Source organism: Staurois parvus, unplaced genomic scaffold, assembly GCF_062004578.1.
Source record: "Staurois parvus isolate SC_StPar_1 unplaced genomic scaffold, SC_StPar_1.0 ptg000082l, whole genome shotgun sequence".
In the NCBI taxonomy this organism is placed as follows: domain Eukaryota; kingdom Metazoa; phylum Chordata; class Amphibia; order Anura; family Ranidae; genus Staurois; species Staurois parvus.
In genome coordinates this window covers 2,735,141-2,751,604 of record NW_028317878.1, presented here as the reverse complement: position 1 = coordinate 2,751,604, position 16,464 = coordinate 2,735,141, and the positions used below count along the sequence as shown (strand labels likewise).

The 16,464-nt window shown below is 41.3% G+C and overlaps 1 protein-coding gene across 1 annotated transcript in view; it reads right to left on the bottom strand.

Annotated features, from left to right (window-relative positions):
- Positions 1-16,464, bottom strand: part of JAZF1 (JAZF zinc finger 1) — a 380,505-nt gene that overhangs the window by 87,975 nt on the left and 276,066 nt on the right. The window contains exon 3 of the mRNA XM_089669887.1: positions 1,249-1,445. Within this exon, the coding sequence (XP_089526013.1) occupies positions 1,249-1,445 (197 nt within the window). The remainder of the gene's footprint in view (positions 1-1,248; positions 1,446-16,464) is intronic.

Genomic DNA, 16,464 nt, shown 5'->3' with positions numbered 1-16,464 from the left:
GAATAAGTCTTCCAAAAAGAGATAGACTCTCACAGTCCAAATGTCATCCAGACAATGGAAGCAAATTTTATTTTGGTGAACTGAAGTCAGACCTAGGGACACAAGAACAATTTGCTGGTTGAGATGAAAGTCAAATAAAGAAGTCCTGGGCTTCAAAACCACCTTGTCCCTGTGCAGAACCAGAAAAGGTTCCTTGCAGGATAAAGCCACTAGCTCAGAAACTCACCTGGCAGAGGTAATGGGCACAAGAAACATCACCTTGTAGGTGAGTGCAGAGAGAGGAATGTCACTAATGGATTCAAAAGGCAATTTCTGAAGCACATAGAGAGCCAGATTCAGATTTCACAGAGTCATGGGAATGGAAAAAAAAAGCAACATGGGAAAACCCTGTCCAAAAATTTTCACAAGAGAGTGAGAGGCCAACAATTTTTGAAACAGAATAAAAAGAGAAAAACCCTGACCCTTTATAGTGCTTAGAGACAGACGCTGGCCCAGACCTAGCTGTAGGAAGGAGAGGATTAGTCCCACTCCTAGGATGAGAGCCTTGAGACTCACACCATGTAAATTATGCCTTCCATGTTCAATGACAGACTATGCAAGAAGTAGATTTCCTAGCTTTAAGCATCAAAGGAACCACAGACTCAGAGATGCTCCTGTCCCTCAGAACCTTCGACTGCCATAGTGCTAGAGGCAGCAACTCTGAAGCTGGATGTCAAATCATTCTTTGGGACAGATAATGCTGACGATCTGATACAGCCCACAGAGTTTCTATTAGGAGTCTTATGGGGTCAGTGTACCACATACATCTGGGCCAGCCTAACGCAATAAGGATCATCAGAATGCCCTCCAGCTAGATCCTGCAAAGCAGATAAGGCAGATGTTTTAGGGGATGAAAGGCATAGATCAGGGATTACCGATCCCATGGAAACACCAAAGCATCCACAGCTTTCGCTAGATGATCCTTGGACCTGGAAACAAACCTGTCTAGTTTGTTGTTGAAACTGGCAACCAGGAGGTCCACTTCTGTTGTCTCTCACCAATGATACAGATTCTGGAGCAAACTGGAGCGTATTTTTAAAGTTTTATTTTAATCCTAATAATAATAAAGTTACAAAATGTGTCCACATTAACTATGTGTTCCTTTAAAAGAGGTTTTGTAGCATTCAAAAGCAGTAATATGATCTCTACATGTGGACACTCCTTTTTTAGGAGATTTAAGGCAGATGAAGTATACTAAAGACCCCTTACCTGTAGGGGTGCTGCTGCGGAATGATGAAGATGGAGTGATGGGTGGGGTGACTGGTGGGGTGAGGCTGCCGCTCCCATGACGTGGAGGTGTGGACACATTTCCTCGGGATACAGAATTTGACAATGTCAGTGAGAGCTTGGGCTGGATTTTCTTCTTTAAGGTTTCTTGTTCTCGTCGAGCTGCATCAGTCATAAATCTACAAAATTACAAAAAAAAAAATTGTAAATTCAGCAGTATGAACAGTAGATGTGATGCCATATAAATATGTGCTGCTTCAACTATGTAGCAAATAAGTTTACCTTTGCATTTACTTTTATTCACACATTACCAGCATGAATTATATCAGACCATATTAAAAATATTTCTTTGCTGTGCCACCAAAATCTAATAATCTGATACACAATTTCCAAATGACTTCAGGATGATTCATACCCCAGTTTCGGGAAACCAAATGTTATGTAAAAGCTGACTGTAGGGTACAGTTTCTATGTTGTTTTGTGAGCAAAAAGTACCAATACTATACAATTGTATTCTTGGAAACTTCAAGAAAATTATTGAACCAAAAAAAACCCAATGTTCTCAAATTTGATGTGATATGGGTACAATCTACTTTAGACTTGCCAACAAATATGTAATGTGGGGGCCTACCTGAGCAATCAATTAAATTTATATCCAATCAAGTAAACCCTGATTGTACAAATTAATCACATTGTAGCATCTGTGGTCAGCTTTATTCCTTCAACAATGAAGCTTTCATAATTGAAAAAAGAAACAAAACAACATGGGCACTTTTTGCATTCTCTTTTTTTCTACTGAACCATAGGCAAATGTTAACACCACACCCTCTAACAGCAGGGGAAGGGAAGATCAGCACTTTGAACCAATCAATGCTCCATTGCTTTCCACAGCAATTGCAGTCTAAGACTAAATGAATTTACAGGAAAACAGAGGGATAATGTTTTCAATGTCATGCTGCACCTTCACTTCCCAATCACAGTCTCAGGGAGGTGAAGTAACAAATGAAGCAAATATTCAAAAGCCATGTTTTTCAGTATATTCCCATCAAATGACAGCCATTTTCATAATTATAAGTGCAAAACCCAAATATGCAACTATAAAAGTAATTAAGGACATACAGCATATGAAGGACATATAACTGATATCATGAGATAATGTACTTTTCTTGCAATAAGTTTGGCTTTTAACAAAAGTTTTTTCTAACAGCGCTTGGCACACAGTTTTTGTATTCTGTCTTCAGTTTGCACTTCCTTGGGGGTATTCCAGCTTACTTCAGCCATCTTCAGAAGTTTGAAAAGAACTTTGGAAAGTTGCATCACTACCCTGAAAAGGCTTATTAAGCAACCAATCAGAGGATTCTGGCAGCAAACTAATCACCTTTTGTTCTAAAGATCTTGCAGTAAAGTTAAAAGTAATAAGGATGGAAACATCAGCCAGAATAACACAATGGGAAAATATCTGCAATGTAATTAAAACAAGTGGAACAGTTTAACAGTATTTGGATGTTATGGCTGAGTTATAGTTTTCAAAATTCACAAAAAGCAACTAAGATCATATTAAAACAAATAATAGGATTTTGGACTTACCAGTAACATCCGTTTCTTGGGGTGCAATACAGGACAAAAGATCTTTAATCTTAATCCATTAGTTATACGTACCTTCAGATAATTGGACACTGGCAAAAAAAGAAAACTGCAGGGAGAGCCCACTATATAACCCCTCCCACTCCAAGCAAGCCTCAGTTTTGTAGCAAACAATAGGGAGCTAATGGAAACAGAGGAAAGGAACCTGTGTCCTGTACTCCAAGAAATTGATTTTACCGGTAAGTCAAAATTTTTATTTACTTTAGTTATAAACCATGAAATGTCCAAAAGCAGTCCAACTGAGTGGTGGGCAATACGGCAAATAAACACCAACAGACCCATGTAACAAAGGGTCAAGAAGACTCGACAGACTCAGATAGCAGCATGTACCACCAAACACCCAAAACTAGTGTAAGAGGAGGCCTGAACATCCAACTTAACAAACGTATGAACAGAAGGCAAGGTGGCAGCCTTGCAAATCTGAGAAACAGATGCCTGATGCTGAAGAACCTATAAAGCTCTAACAGACCTGGTAAAGTGCACTTCAACAGGGAAAGGCTGAGCCCTACATATTGTTTAGACCAGGGGTCTCCAAACTGTAGCCCGAGGGGCAACTGTGGCCCTTTGCTAGCCTTTATCCGGCCCTTGGGGCACTATTCCTCCCAATGATATGAGGTACCATTCCTCCCACTGACACAAACAATGGGGCACTATTTCTTAAACTGATACCAATGATGGGGCATTATTCCTCCCATTATTACCAATGATGGGTATTAATGGGAGGAAGAGTACCCCATGTTTATTTTCACTGATGCTGGGTCTGGGACATTCTTTACCCCCACTGGTCACAATGTTTGAAAGGACAGTAAACCGGCCCTTTGAAACGTTTTCTAGATTTTTCTAGACAAAGGTACAGTTTACTGTCCTTCAGACTTTAGGGACCGTGGCAAGTGAGAATAGCATCAATGGGAGTAGACCATATCTCAGGCTGGGTAGTCAGTGGCAGTAAAAAAATACATAATGCATGTGGTCAGTACAAGGAAGAATAGGGCCCCATCATTGGTGTGAGAATAATAGTGTGCAATTATTTATAATAGTAGGAGGAATTATGCCCCATTGTGTGATTCAGTGGAAGGACTAGAGCCCCATAGTTGATGTCACTGGTAGGAATAGTGCCTTATTGGTGTCATTGAGCGGTTCAGCACCTTTTATTAGTAAGAGAAACAATAACCCAGGGGCCAGATACAGACAAGCATATTTAGTCTGCATTTTGCAGACCACTGGTTTAGATTATAGTAGGGGTCGACAACCCATCGATCATGATCTACCCATTGATTGCAGGCAGGCAATGAGTAGATTGCAACCACATTTCTGCTTTGCAGGTCCTTCCCCTCAGCCTCCGCTGTTCTCATATTCACAGGAGAGAGGAAGGCAGTACAGTTCTGGACTGAGGGAGTGGCAGTTGTCCCAGTTAATCTTTCAATTTAACCAGCAGATGATTGGTTGCTAGGACACTAGGTAGTCCTAGCAATCAATCAACAGCTGGATAATTTGATAAAGTTAACTCTGGCAGCTCCCGCTCTGCTGTACACCTGTAGGAGAGTGGAGCTAGGACACTGCTGTATGTTTGTGTGTAGAGGGGAGGGGGGTTGATGTGAACGAGATAGAGGACACTGAGGGGGAGAGGGGGGCAGAGGATTCTACTGTGGGGGGCTGAGAACTTTACTAGTGAGGGATGATGTGAAGGTGAGCAGAGGACACTATTGTGGGGGGGCGGGGTGATGTGAAAGGGGCAGAGGACACTGCAGGGGGGGGGCAGAGGACACTACTGAGGGAGGGCAGAGGATACTACTGTGGGGTGCTGAGAACTTTACTGTGGGGGGATGTTGTGAAGGTGGGAAGAGGACTCTACTGTGGGGGTGGGGTGATGTGAAGGGGGGCTGAGTACATTATTGTGGGGAGGATGATATGAAAGGGGGCAGAAGACAATACTGTGGGGGATGATGTGAAGAGGGGTCGAGGGCACTACTGTGGAGGTGTGTGGGGGGGGGGGAGAGTACATTACTGTGAGGAAAATTATGTGAAGGGGGAAAAAAGTACACTATTGAGAGGGAGGGCAGAGGATACTACTGTGGGGGTGATGTGAAGGGGGAAAAAGTACACTATTGTGAGGGGGGGCAAAGGACACTACTGTGGGGGGTGATGTGAAGTGATGCAAAGGGGGCAGAGAATACTACTGACATGCTAAGTGTTCCTCATGCTGCCTTTTTATTGTCATCGATGATGTCATCGCTGATTATGTAATCCATGATGTCATTGATGCGATGATGTAATCAACAATGTCATCGATGTGATGCTGTCATCAAAGAAGTCATCAATGTGATGTCATCGATGCGATTATGTCATCAACTAAGTCATTGAGGTGATGATGTCATTGATATGATGCTGTCATCAACAATATTGATGTGATGTAGTCATTGAAGTTGTCATTAATGTGATGATGTTATCAACAATGTCATCAATGTGATGATATCATTAGTGATGCCATCAAAGTGGTGGTGTAATCAATGTGATGATGTCATCAGCGATATAATTAATGTGAAGATGTCATCATCAATGTCATTGATGTGAGGTCACCGATGTGATGATGTCAGCATAAATGCTATCAATATGATGATGTCATCAGTGTGAAGATTTCATCGACGATGTCATAATAAATTGATAGATTTTTTTTTATAAAGGGGAGGTGCATCCTGAGGATCTTTGATTGCTTCCATGTTGTTCAGGTAGATCTATCAATCGACTTGCGTACAACCAGTCTGTCTGTTTTTCCCAAACGATTCATTTTCAATGTTGACCAGAGTGCACTTTTAATCGAAGAAATAAGGGGCTGTCATTGCTCACTTCTTTCTACCCATGAACAGACTGCTTCTGGCTTCAATATTTTTCTAATCCAAAGTATGTAAGTAAGCAGCAAGTGAAGTCAGACTGAAATGAGAACTCCTGATCTGCACTTCATCAAGTGTTAAAGCTAATAAATTTGTATGACAACCAAGCTACTGACACTTTCAGAGGGAAAGGCCAGGAATGGAAGCTTCTAGATTTTTCTCTCTATCATTAGAATTCCTTTTTTAACCAGGCTGTGGGATGAAAAAAGGAAAGGGGCTGCACATTATCAATCAGACCATGGATAAATAAATAAAAAAAAAAAAAGAAAAGCCACAATTCAAATCTCTTTGCAGCAGTTGACTTTTAGGGCTTGTTTACACATGCTTCAAAATGTGGCTTCGGACAAGCTTTTTTAAAGCACTCTGAATGCCATTCAAAGTCCCTGTTACTAAAAAAAAATGGTTAGCTTAAAGTCCTGTTTACACGTTGCTTTTGCTTCAAAAGTTATACCCCATGTCGCTTTAATGGTGCTTCGAAGCTTCTCCAAAGCCTCCATAGAAGTCTATGACAAAGCTCACTTGCAGTACCTGCAGCTTTTGAGAGGCTTTTATTCAGCTTTAGCACCTGACACCTGACCATAATACTTAGATAAACGTTTTAGACATCCCATTACAAATCATAGGCATGTTACCACTAACCACCCCCCTCCCCTCCCCTCCTCTCCTCTCCTCCCTTTGTGGTCTGGGAAAGCTTTCCTTGAGATTTTAGAATGTTTCTGCTATTGTAAGAAATCAGCTGGCTCTCAGAAAGACATCAGGAGCAGTCACAACCAGTGTAGGTGCATATATTCTGGGAGTGTCTGCTGCAAACATCACATCTGGTGCGCAATGTGTAGCAGCAGGAAGGTGAGCAGGGTCCAGACCAGCACACATGGTGTGCTGCATGGGAATGCAATAGTAGAAGGTGAGTGGGGACCTGGAAAGAGAGGAATGAGCAGCAGAGGATCAGCAGAGCTGGGGGACTGAAGCAGGATAAACTAGCAATTTCACACATGTTGTGCAGCATGAGAGCAAAATAGCAGGAGGTGAGTGGGGATCAGAGAGAGCAGAAACATCAAACCAGAGGATCAGAGCTGTAGGTTACTACTGAATGGGGGATCAGCAGAGCTGGGGGACTGAAGCAGGATAAACTAGCAATTTCACACATGTTGTGCAGCATGAGAGCAAAATAGCAGGAGGTGAGTGGGGATCAGAGAGAGCAGAAACATCAAACCAGAGGATCAGAACTGGAGGTTACTACTGAATGGGGGATCAGCAGAGCTGGGGGACTGAAGCAGGATAAACTAGCAATTTCACACATGTTGCGCAGCATGAGAGCAAAATAGCAGGAGGTGAATGGGGATCTGAGAAAGCAGAAACAGCAAACCAGAGGATCAGAGCTGGAGGTTACTACTGAATGTGGGATCAGCAGAGCTGGGGGTTACTACTGAGTGGAGGATCAGCAGAACTGGGAGTATTACTAAGCAGCTGACCTGCTGAACAAGGGTGCTAATAAGCTGGGGATCTGCTGAATGAGGGTATCAATGAGCTGGGGAATCTGCTAAACAGAGGTACTAATGAGCTGGGGATCTGCTGACTGGAGGTACTACTGAGTTAGGGTTCTACAATTAAAAAGTCAACACACACATTTGCCAAGCTTCATTTCAACTTGTTCAATTAAGCTTTGGCAATAAAATCTGGGAGCTGGTTGGTTTTTATGCAGAGCTGCACCATATTTTGCACTTTCTAGTTTCAGAAAATAACTCCTCATATCCAAACTGCTTTACATTGTCTGTGAGAACCAGCCACCCCAGGAGAAGACTTCATTCTTGTGTAAATCTGACTAGAAGCTGAGACATGAGTTGACTGTGCTGTACCTGCAGTTCAGTTTACAGTATGCACTACTTGAAGGAAGGTCAAATATTTCATGGTTTTATGACAGTTCCACTATACAATTATATATTTTATGACTGCCTCAGCATATGTATTACAATGGAAAAACAAGTACATTCTATTGTATTCATAGGTAGCTTAGCATGTTATTTCAACTATTTTTTCAGTGTTCAAATAAAAAGAAATAAAGGTATTAAAGATGCATAATAGCATAAAAGATCTGTAAATAAAAACATATGAAAGGTCACTAAAAAAAGCATTAAACGAGCTTCAGAGACCCAGAACAATAATGTATGAGGCATGCTGAAAACATTGCATAACCACTCAAAGTCCAAACTGTATAATGCCAACTTTTCTAACCAGTTCCTGCCACTACAACAAAAAAAAAAGAAAGAAAATTAAATAGATAGAAATGATTATACAGTTGTGTTCAAAATAATAGCAGTCAGACATCACTAACCTGATCAATCACTGTTTTTGGTAGAAATTATATTTCTTTATGGCAAATCATTTACTAGCAGGTGTAGTAGAGTAATAGAAATCCAACAGATCCAACAGTCATGACATGCATGCTGCTGATTCTGTGTAATTGAATCACTAATTGAAAGGGGCATGTTCAAAATAATAGCAGTGTGGAGTTCTATTAGTGAGGTCATTCATTCTTTGAAAAACAGGTGGCAATTATTGCCCTTATTTAAGGAAGGAAGGCAGCAAATGTTCTACATGCTGGTTACAGTGAATTTTTCTCTGAAATTCTGATTTAAATGGGTCGTTCCAGACATTGTTCAGAAGAACAGCGTACCTTGATTAAAAAGTTGATTGGAGAGGGGAAAACATATAAAGAAGTGCAGAAAATGATAGGCTGCTCAGCTAAAATGATCGCAAATGCTTTAAAATGGCAACCAAAACCTGAAAGACGTGGAAGAAAGCGAAAAGCTACCATTCGAATGGATAGAAGAATAGCCAAAATGGCAAGGACTCGGCCAACAATCAGCTCCAGGAATATCAAAGAAGGTCTAAAGTTCCCTGTGAGCACTGTTACAATTAGAAGACGCCTATGTGAAGCCAAGCTATCTGCAAGAAGCCCCCGCAAAGTCCCACTGTTGAAAAAAAGACGTGCTGAAGAGGTTACAATTTGCCAAAGAGCACATTGACTGGCCTAAAGAGAAATGGCACAACATTTTGTGGACTGATGAAAGTAAGATTGTTCTTTTTGGGTCTAGTGGCCGGAGACAGTTTGTCAGACGACCCCCAAACTCTAAATTCAAGCCACAGTACACTGTGAAGACAGTGAAGCATGGTTGTGCAAGCATCATGATATGGGGATGTTTCTCACACTACGATGTTGGGCCTATTTATCACATACCAGGGATCATGGATCAGTTTGAATACATCAGAATACTTGAAGAGGTCATGCTGCCTTATGCTGAAGAGGAAATGCCCTTGAAATGGGTGTTCCAACAAGACAACGACCCCGAACACATCAGTAAACGTGCAACATGTTGCTTCCAGACCAACAAGATTGACGTTATGGAGTGGCCAGCCCAATCCCCAGATCTTAATCCAATAGAAAACTTGTGGGGTGACATCAAAAATGCAGTTTCTGAGGCAAAACCAAGAAATAGAGAAGAACTGTGGAATGTAGTCCAATCATCCTGGGCTGGAATACCTGTTCACAGGTGCCAGAAGTTGGTTGACTCCATGCAACACAGATGTACAGCAGTTCTCAGAAACAGTGCTTATACAACTAAATATTCATTAAGTGATTCAAGGAAAGCAAAATCTTCAAACATTTTTCAGTTTATATAGTGAATGTTTGAGTTTGTAAAGAAGAATACAAACACTGCTATTTTTTTGAACAGTCTAATATTCACTTTTCTTCAATTTTTTTAGAGGAACAACACAAATTTGATATATTTTTCTTCATGTTGTGATTTGGAATAGAATGTGTAGTGTTCCCAATGCATTTGTGTGTATGGAAATAAAAGCTATTAGAAGGATTTTGAGCTTTATTCACTTCTTTCAACACACTGCTATTATTTTGAACACAACTGTATATTATGGAAATGTAATTTCACAGCTAACCAAGACATGACAAAATTCTCACTTTCACCACAGGCAGAAAGTAACTAACCACACCAAATAACATCTGGGCCGCTATAACCCAGTTAAAAGCATAATCCAGACACTATTTGGACATTTCTCAGCTAGTATATTACTTGATGTCCATTGGTAATTAAAAGGATATTTATTAATGAATCCATAATGTATAAAAGATTATCTTGCACATAGAATTTCACATATACTTTAAGTAAAACACTAATTAATGCCGGTACATGGAAATGGATAGAAAAGTTTGAGACAAAGGGGATGATTTAGTAAAGGAGTACAGCATGTTCATTTTGCAAAGTTAATTTTCATTTAATTTAAAGGAAAAAAGAAAACAACACACATTGATAATCAGCCAATCACATCGCAGCAACTCAATGCATTTAGGCATGTAGATGTGAAGACGACTTGCTGAAGTTCAAATCGAGCATGAGAATGGGGACGAAAGGGGATTTAGGTGACTTTGAATGTGGCATGGCTGTTGGTGCCAGACAGGCTGGTCTGAATATTTCAAAAACCGCTGATCTTCTGAGATTTTCACGCACAACTATCTGTAGGGTTTACAGAGAATGGTCCAAAAAAGAGAAAATATCCAGTGAGTGGCAGTTGTGTGGAAGAAAATGCCTTGTTGATGTCAGAGGTCAGAATAGAATGGGCAGACTGGTTACAGATGATAGAAAGGCAACAGTAACTCAAACAAATGTTACAACCAAGGTATGCAGAATACTATCTCTGAATGCACAACACGTCAAGCCTTGAAGCAGATGGGCCACAGCAGCAGTAGACCACACTGAGCACCAGTCCTGTCAGCTAAGAACAGGAAACAGAGGTTACAATTTGCACAGACTCACCAAAATTGGACAATAGAAGATTGGAAAATCGTCGCCTGGTGTTATGAGTCTCGATTTCAGTTGCGACATTCAGATAGTAGGGTCAGATATGGCGTAAACAACATGAAAGCATGGATCCATCCTGCCTTGTATCAATGGTTCATAGATGTGCAATTGACAAATCTACAGCAACTGTGTGATGCTATCATGTCAATATGGACCAAAACCTCTGAGGAATGATTTCCAACACCTTGCTGAATCTATGCCACAAAGAATTAAGGCAATTCTGAAGGCAAAAGGGGGTCCAACCCAGTACTAGCCAGGTGCACTTAATAAAGTGGCCGGCGAATGTATAGTGCACACAGTACAGAGTTATTAAAGTGGGATAGTAAATGAGAGTTGTGAGAGCCCTAGATATATTTCAAATGACCACCATAACTGAACATAGACTTTTAGCATTAGTTTTTTCAAAAAAAGCCTCAATCACTTTAAACATTGTTAACAGTCAATAGTGTGAAGCCTCTGATTTGATTTCTAGTAGCATGGATTAAAGCAGACATTTAATCAGACTATCCAGGATGAGGTTATTGGAGGACAGCAGGGAATGATTGCTTCTGGCACCCATATATTATTCTTAAAATAAACTTAGGTGGAATGCAAAGCAGGTGCAGACTGCAAGATGTCCTTCAATTCCTCGAACTTCAGTTTGAAAACATTATTGATAAGTCACTTAAAAGTCTGATCACCTACTCACAATACCAAAAAGAAAATTCCAAAAAGTATAGCGACAATAAATAATATCTACTCTTAAGCAGGTACATTATATTGACAGGCATGGTTAACCAACTTTTTCTCTTACAGAAATATACCCCTAATTGTTCTTACTTTGGTTGGACATTTTTAGATCCTTATTCAGTGGGTATTAGCACAGTAGGTATGTGTTGGCTAACATTTTATACATTTGTTATTATTATACAGGATTTATATAGCGCCAACAGTTTATGCAGCGCTTTACAACTTAAGGGCAGACAGTACAATGACAATACAAATTAATACAGGAGGGATCAAATGGCCCTGCTGGTTAGAGCTTATAATCTAAGAGGGAGGGTCAAGAGATACAAAAGTTAATAACTGTGGGGGATAGGCTGATGGAGAAAATATAAGTACAGTTGTTAGGTGGGGGCAGGATAGGCCTCTCTGAAGAGATGAGTTTTTTCAGGGATCACCTAAAAGTGGACAGAGTAGGAGATAGTTGGACACATTGGGGAAGGGAGTTCCAGAGGATGGGAGCAGCTCTGGAGAAGTCCTGGAGACGAGCATGGGAGGAGGCGACAAGGGAGATAGAGAGCAGGAGGTTTTGAGAGGAACAAAGAGAATTATTTGGTTCGTATTTTGAGACAAGTTTAGTGATGTAACTAGGGTCTGAGTTGTGGATGGCTTTATAAGTTGTTGTAAGTATCTTGAATTTAATTTGTTGAGTGAGCAGGAGCCAGTGGAGGGATTGGAAAAGAAGGGAGGCAGACACTGAACAGTTCATAAGGTGGATGAGTCTGGCAGCAGCATTCATGATGGACTGAAGGGGGGATAGCCTATGCAAAGGTAAGCCAGTAGTCAAGGCGTGAGATGACCAGGGAGTGAGTTAGAAGCTTTGTGGTGTCATTGATTAGAAAGGGGCATATCTTGGAGATGTTGCGGAGGTTGAGGTGGCAAGCTTTGAACAGTGATTGGATGTGGGGCTGAAAGGATAGTTCAGAATCCAGGATTACACCTAGAACCCTGGCCTGTGGGGATTGATGGTTAAGCCGTTGATTTTGACAGAGAAGTCAGGGGAAGGGGCACAAAGGAGAGGAAATATTATGAGCTGGGTTTTGGATAGATTAATTCTCAGGAAATGGTGTGACATCCAGGCTGATATGTCTGTTAGAAGATTAGTGATGCGTGAGGAGAATGATGTTGTGAGAGGTAGAAAGATAGACTTATGTGTCATCAGCATAGAAATGGTATTGAAAGCCATGAGAGACAATCAGGAGGAGGTGTAGATTGAGAATAGTTGGGGTCCAAGAACAGAACCTTGGGGAACCCCAACGGGGAAAGAAAGAGTAGAGGAAGTAGAATTGTAACTGACACAGAAGATGCGGCGGGATAGGTAGGATGAGAACCAATGAAGAGTACAGTCGTGAAGACCAAAGGAGCAGAGTTTTTGAGGAAGAAAAAGTGGTCCACTGTGTAAAAAGGAAGCAGAGAGGTCCAATGGGTACAGAATAGAACCCATTGGTTTTTGCTGTTAGTAGATTGTTTTTTACTTTTAGGAGAGCGGTTTCCATGGAGTGTTGAGGGCGAAATCCAGATTGAAGGGTATCAACAAGGTTATTCTCAGTGAGGTGGTTGCTCAGCTGGTTGTAGACCAGGTGTTCAAGGAGTTTGGAGGAAAAGGAGAATAAGGAGATGGGTTGTAGGTTGTTAAGATTAGTGGGGTCTAATGAGGGCTTTTTAGGTATGGTAGTGACTAGTGCATGTTTTAGAGAGTTGGGGAAAATGCCAGAAGACAGGGAGAGATTGAAGATGTGAGTTAGAGAGTGTAGGATAAAGCCGGAGGGTGACTGTAGCATTTGCAATGGAATAGGGTCCAGGGGGCAGGTGGTTAGGTAGGTGTTAGAAAAAAATTTAGCAACCTCACTATAGTAGTGGGGTTGAACGTGGGAAGTAGTGATTGTACCCATGGACATGGAGTGTTAAGTGGGGGAGGTATCTGCACGTTGGATATCTCCTCATGAATTGTATCAATCTTCTTTTTGAAGCGATTGGCGATCTCCTGGGCAGTGAGTGAGCTAGTGGGTGGAGGCAGTGGAGAACAAAGAAAAGAGTTGTAGGTAGAGAAGAGTTAAAGGGGACTGGATGAGAAGGTGCTAATGAGAGTAATGAAATTAGCCTGCTTGGCCATGAGGAGGCAAGAATAGTATTTCTGGAGGGCAGATTTATATTGTTTGAAGTCTTTCTGAGGCTTAGTCTTATACCAAAGACGCTCAGGAGCGCGGCTAAGTTTTTTGAGACGTCTGGTGTAATCTGTTTGCCAAGGTTGTAGGGGTCAGGGCCTTATTGTGTATGTAGTGAGGGGGACGAGCTTGTCTAGGGAGGATGACAGTGAGCTGTTGTAGGCAGAAGTGGTTTGATTGGGGCAGGACAGGCATGAGATTTTGTCATAGAGGTGCTCAGTAGCAGAGTAGAGAAGAGTTGAGGTGGCTAAGGTTTCTATGGGTAACTGCTAGGTGGTTGGAGGGAAAGTATTGTTGGAGAGGTTGTACGGAGTACATAAATATGACAATACAAACTTTGCCATCAAAGATGTTGCCATCGGAGTGAGTATAAGCCTGTATCCAGTGCTTCAGGCCAAAAGAGGAGGCTAGACTAAGAAGTTTAGAAGTAGCAGGGGTATTGGCATTAACAGGGATGTTAAAGTCACCAAGAATGATTGTTGGGATTTCAGAAGAGAGGAGGTTGGGCAGCCAGGCAAAGAAGTCATCAAGGAAGGTTGATACTGGTCCAGGGGGCTGGTAGATCATAGCAATTCTTAGAGAAAAACGACGACTATAATGTGCCTCAAAAAAGGAGTGACAGAGAGAGAGGTAGGTGAAGTACCTGACAGGTGCTCTGTGGGTCTAGGAGGATTCCTACTCCACCTTCCTTCCGTCCACTGGGTCTGGGGGAGTGAATCCAGAGAAGGCCACCATGAGTGAGGGAAGCAGAGGAAGCAGTGTTGGAATTATGAATCCAGGTTTCAGTAATGGCAAGTAGGTTAAAGGAATTTATGATAAAGAGATCCGGGAGAGGTGAGTTTGTTACAGATAGCAACGTTCCCCCTAGTAAAATGCTATCCCATAAAGGTGCTCTGGTTTTATACTATTAAGGATGGGGGTGCTTGGTTGTTAATTAATTAATCATGAGATAATATAAGGCTGGCTAGCAAAGCAAGCTTTTGACATCTAAGCCAGGCTTGCAAGAGGGCAGAGAAAGTTGTAAAGAGAAGACCAGCCAATTAAGTACGGGTAGATCTGGTATAGTGTAATGTGTAGCTCTAGGCAAAAGTCATAATTCAGGATCTTACTTGTAAGAACCACTTTTATATCATAGCCTACTAATTTATATTAAACATTCTCTGCATTAAGGTAAAAAATGTCCCACTAATTGTATGGCCCCCTCAGCTCCTTATACTTACCTGAGAGCTATCTTGATCCCGTGCTGTGCCCATCTGTAGTGGCTCTCTCTTCTTTCTCTGCTCACAGAGGCAGCAGTGGGGGCCATTGGCTCCAGCTGCTGTCAATCAGATCCGGTGAGCAGAGAGCAGGGGTTGGGATGAAATGAGCTATGTGTATCCATAGACGCACACAGGCTGGCTTGGGATTGAGCCTGTGTGCTTCCTATGGTGGCACACTGAGAAGACGAAGAGCCTGGGGCACCAGGGAAGGACCCCAAAAGAGAGTGGCAGGGAGCAAAAAAGCACCTTGCAAACTTTGATTACAGTTTCTATTGATGCACACAGTGTACAGAGACACTGAGACAGGAAACCTGGTGCAGCAATCATGGCACCAGCTTAAACTGTAACATAGGCAAGAATTAAAAAATAAAGAAGTTGCATACTCAGTAAGTGATTAAATCAGCTGCTGAAAGTGTTTAAAAAAAACTGAGAGTTTAATATCACTTTAAGCAGTTGAATTTTAATTTTTCAATTACCAATTTTTATTTGGTATGTATTTTATTTCAGATATGTGAATAATTAGATTTATTGGGAGGGGATTTGTTTTTCAGTTTAGCTACACTCAGTGCTGCCACCCTGATTTAAACATCCTATCCAGAGAAGACAGAAATGTTTGGATAGTTAGTAACTTTACACCCTGGTGACGGATAAAGCTTCAGCTTGCTTGCATTATCTCATCTGCTTGTAGACATTGCTCAGCTAAAAGTTTCAGATGGATGCCAGAGGTTTGCAATACTTTAGCATTAGAGTCTGGTTTAAAAATGTGTAGCGTTCTGGGCTTCATATTGGTAATATGATTAATCCAAGCCTTCTAGGAGCACAATCTGATAAAATACTGATTTATACAAAGGTTCTTTTTTTTAGGCTTGGTTCATAACTATGTAGGTTGTGGTTGATATGTTTTACTGCCGCATTTTGCATTTTTTAACACACATTTTTGATGCGTTTCACCTTTTTTTTTTTTAGCTAATTGGAAACTATAACTGTTCTATTCATGTAGTGAGACATTGATGCTACTTTGATGCTACTTGAGTGACAGAGAGTGTAAATTTGCATCAAAGTCGCACTACATGATTTAGCAAAAACAATCCCCTGCAAACCGCAAAATGCATCAAAAATGCAACACTTGGGTTTTTGATGTGGATCTATTGAAGTTTATTACACGCAAAACGCAATCCTCTGTGGGAAAAAAGTCCCTGACCCTTTCCAAAAAAACACACTGGCTCAAAATGCACAGATGTGAACTATATCCATAGAAAATAATGTTAAATGGACTAAACAGCATTTCTTAAAACTGGAAAACACACTAAAATCTGCATAAGTGTGGACCTAGGGTTATAAGCAGTGAGCACACAGAACACAAAATGTTTTTTCCTTTAAGGATTACTGATACACCTGATCACTGACTTATTAAAGGTAAGTGACAGAATATGACCCTCCAAGCTACACAGCTCTAGCAGAGTTTCTCATTAGCTTACATGGCATGTGGTGGTGGGTCACTACCAGGGGCGGACTGACAACTCATGGGGCACCCGGGCAATAGGGGATCATGGGGCCCCTGTGTCCTTGTCCAAACTCAAAAAAGCCTATGAAAAAGGTACCA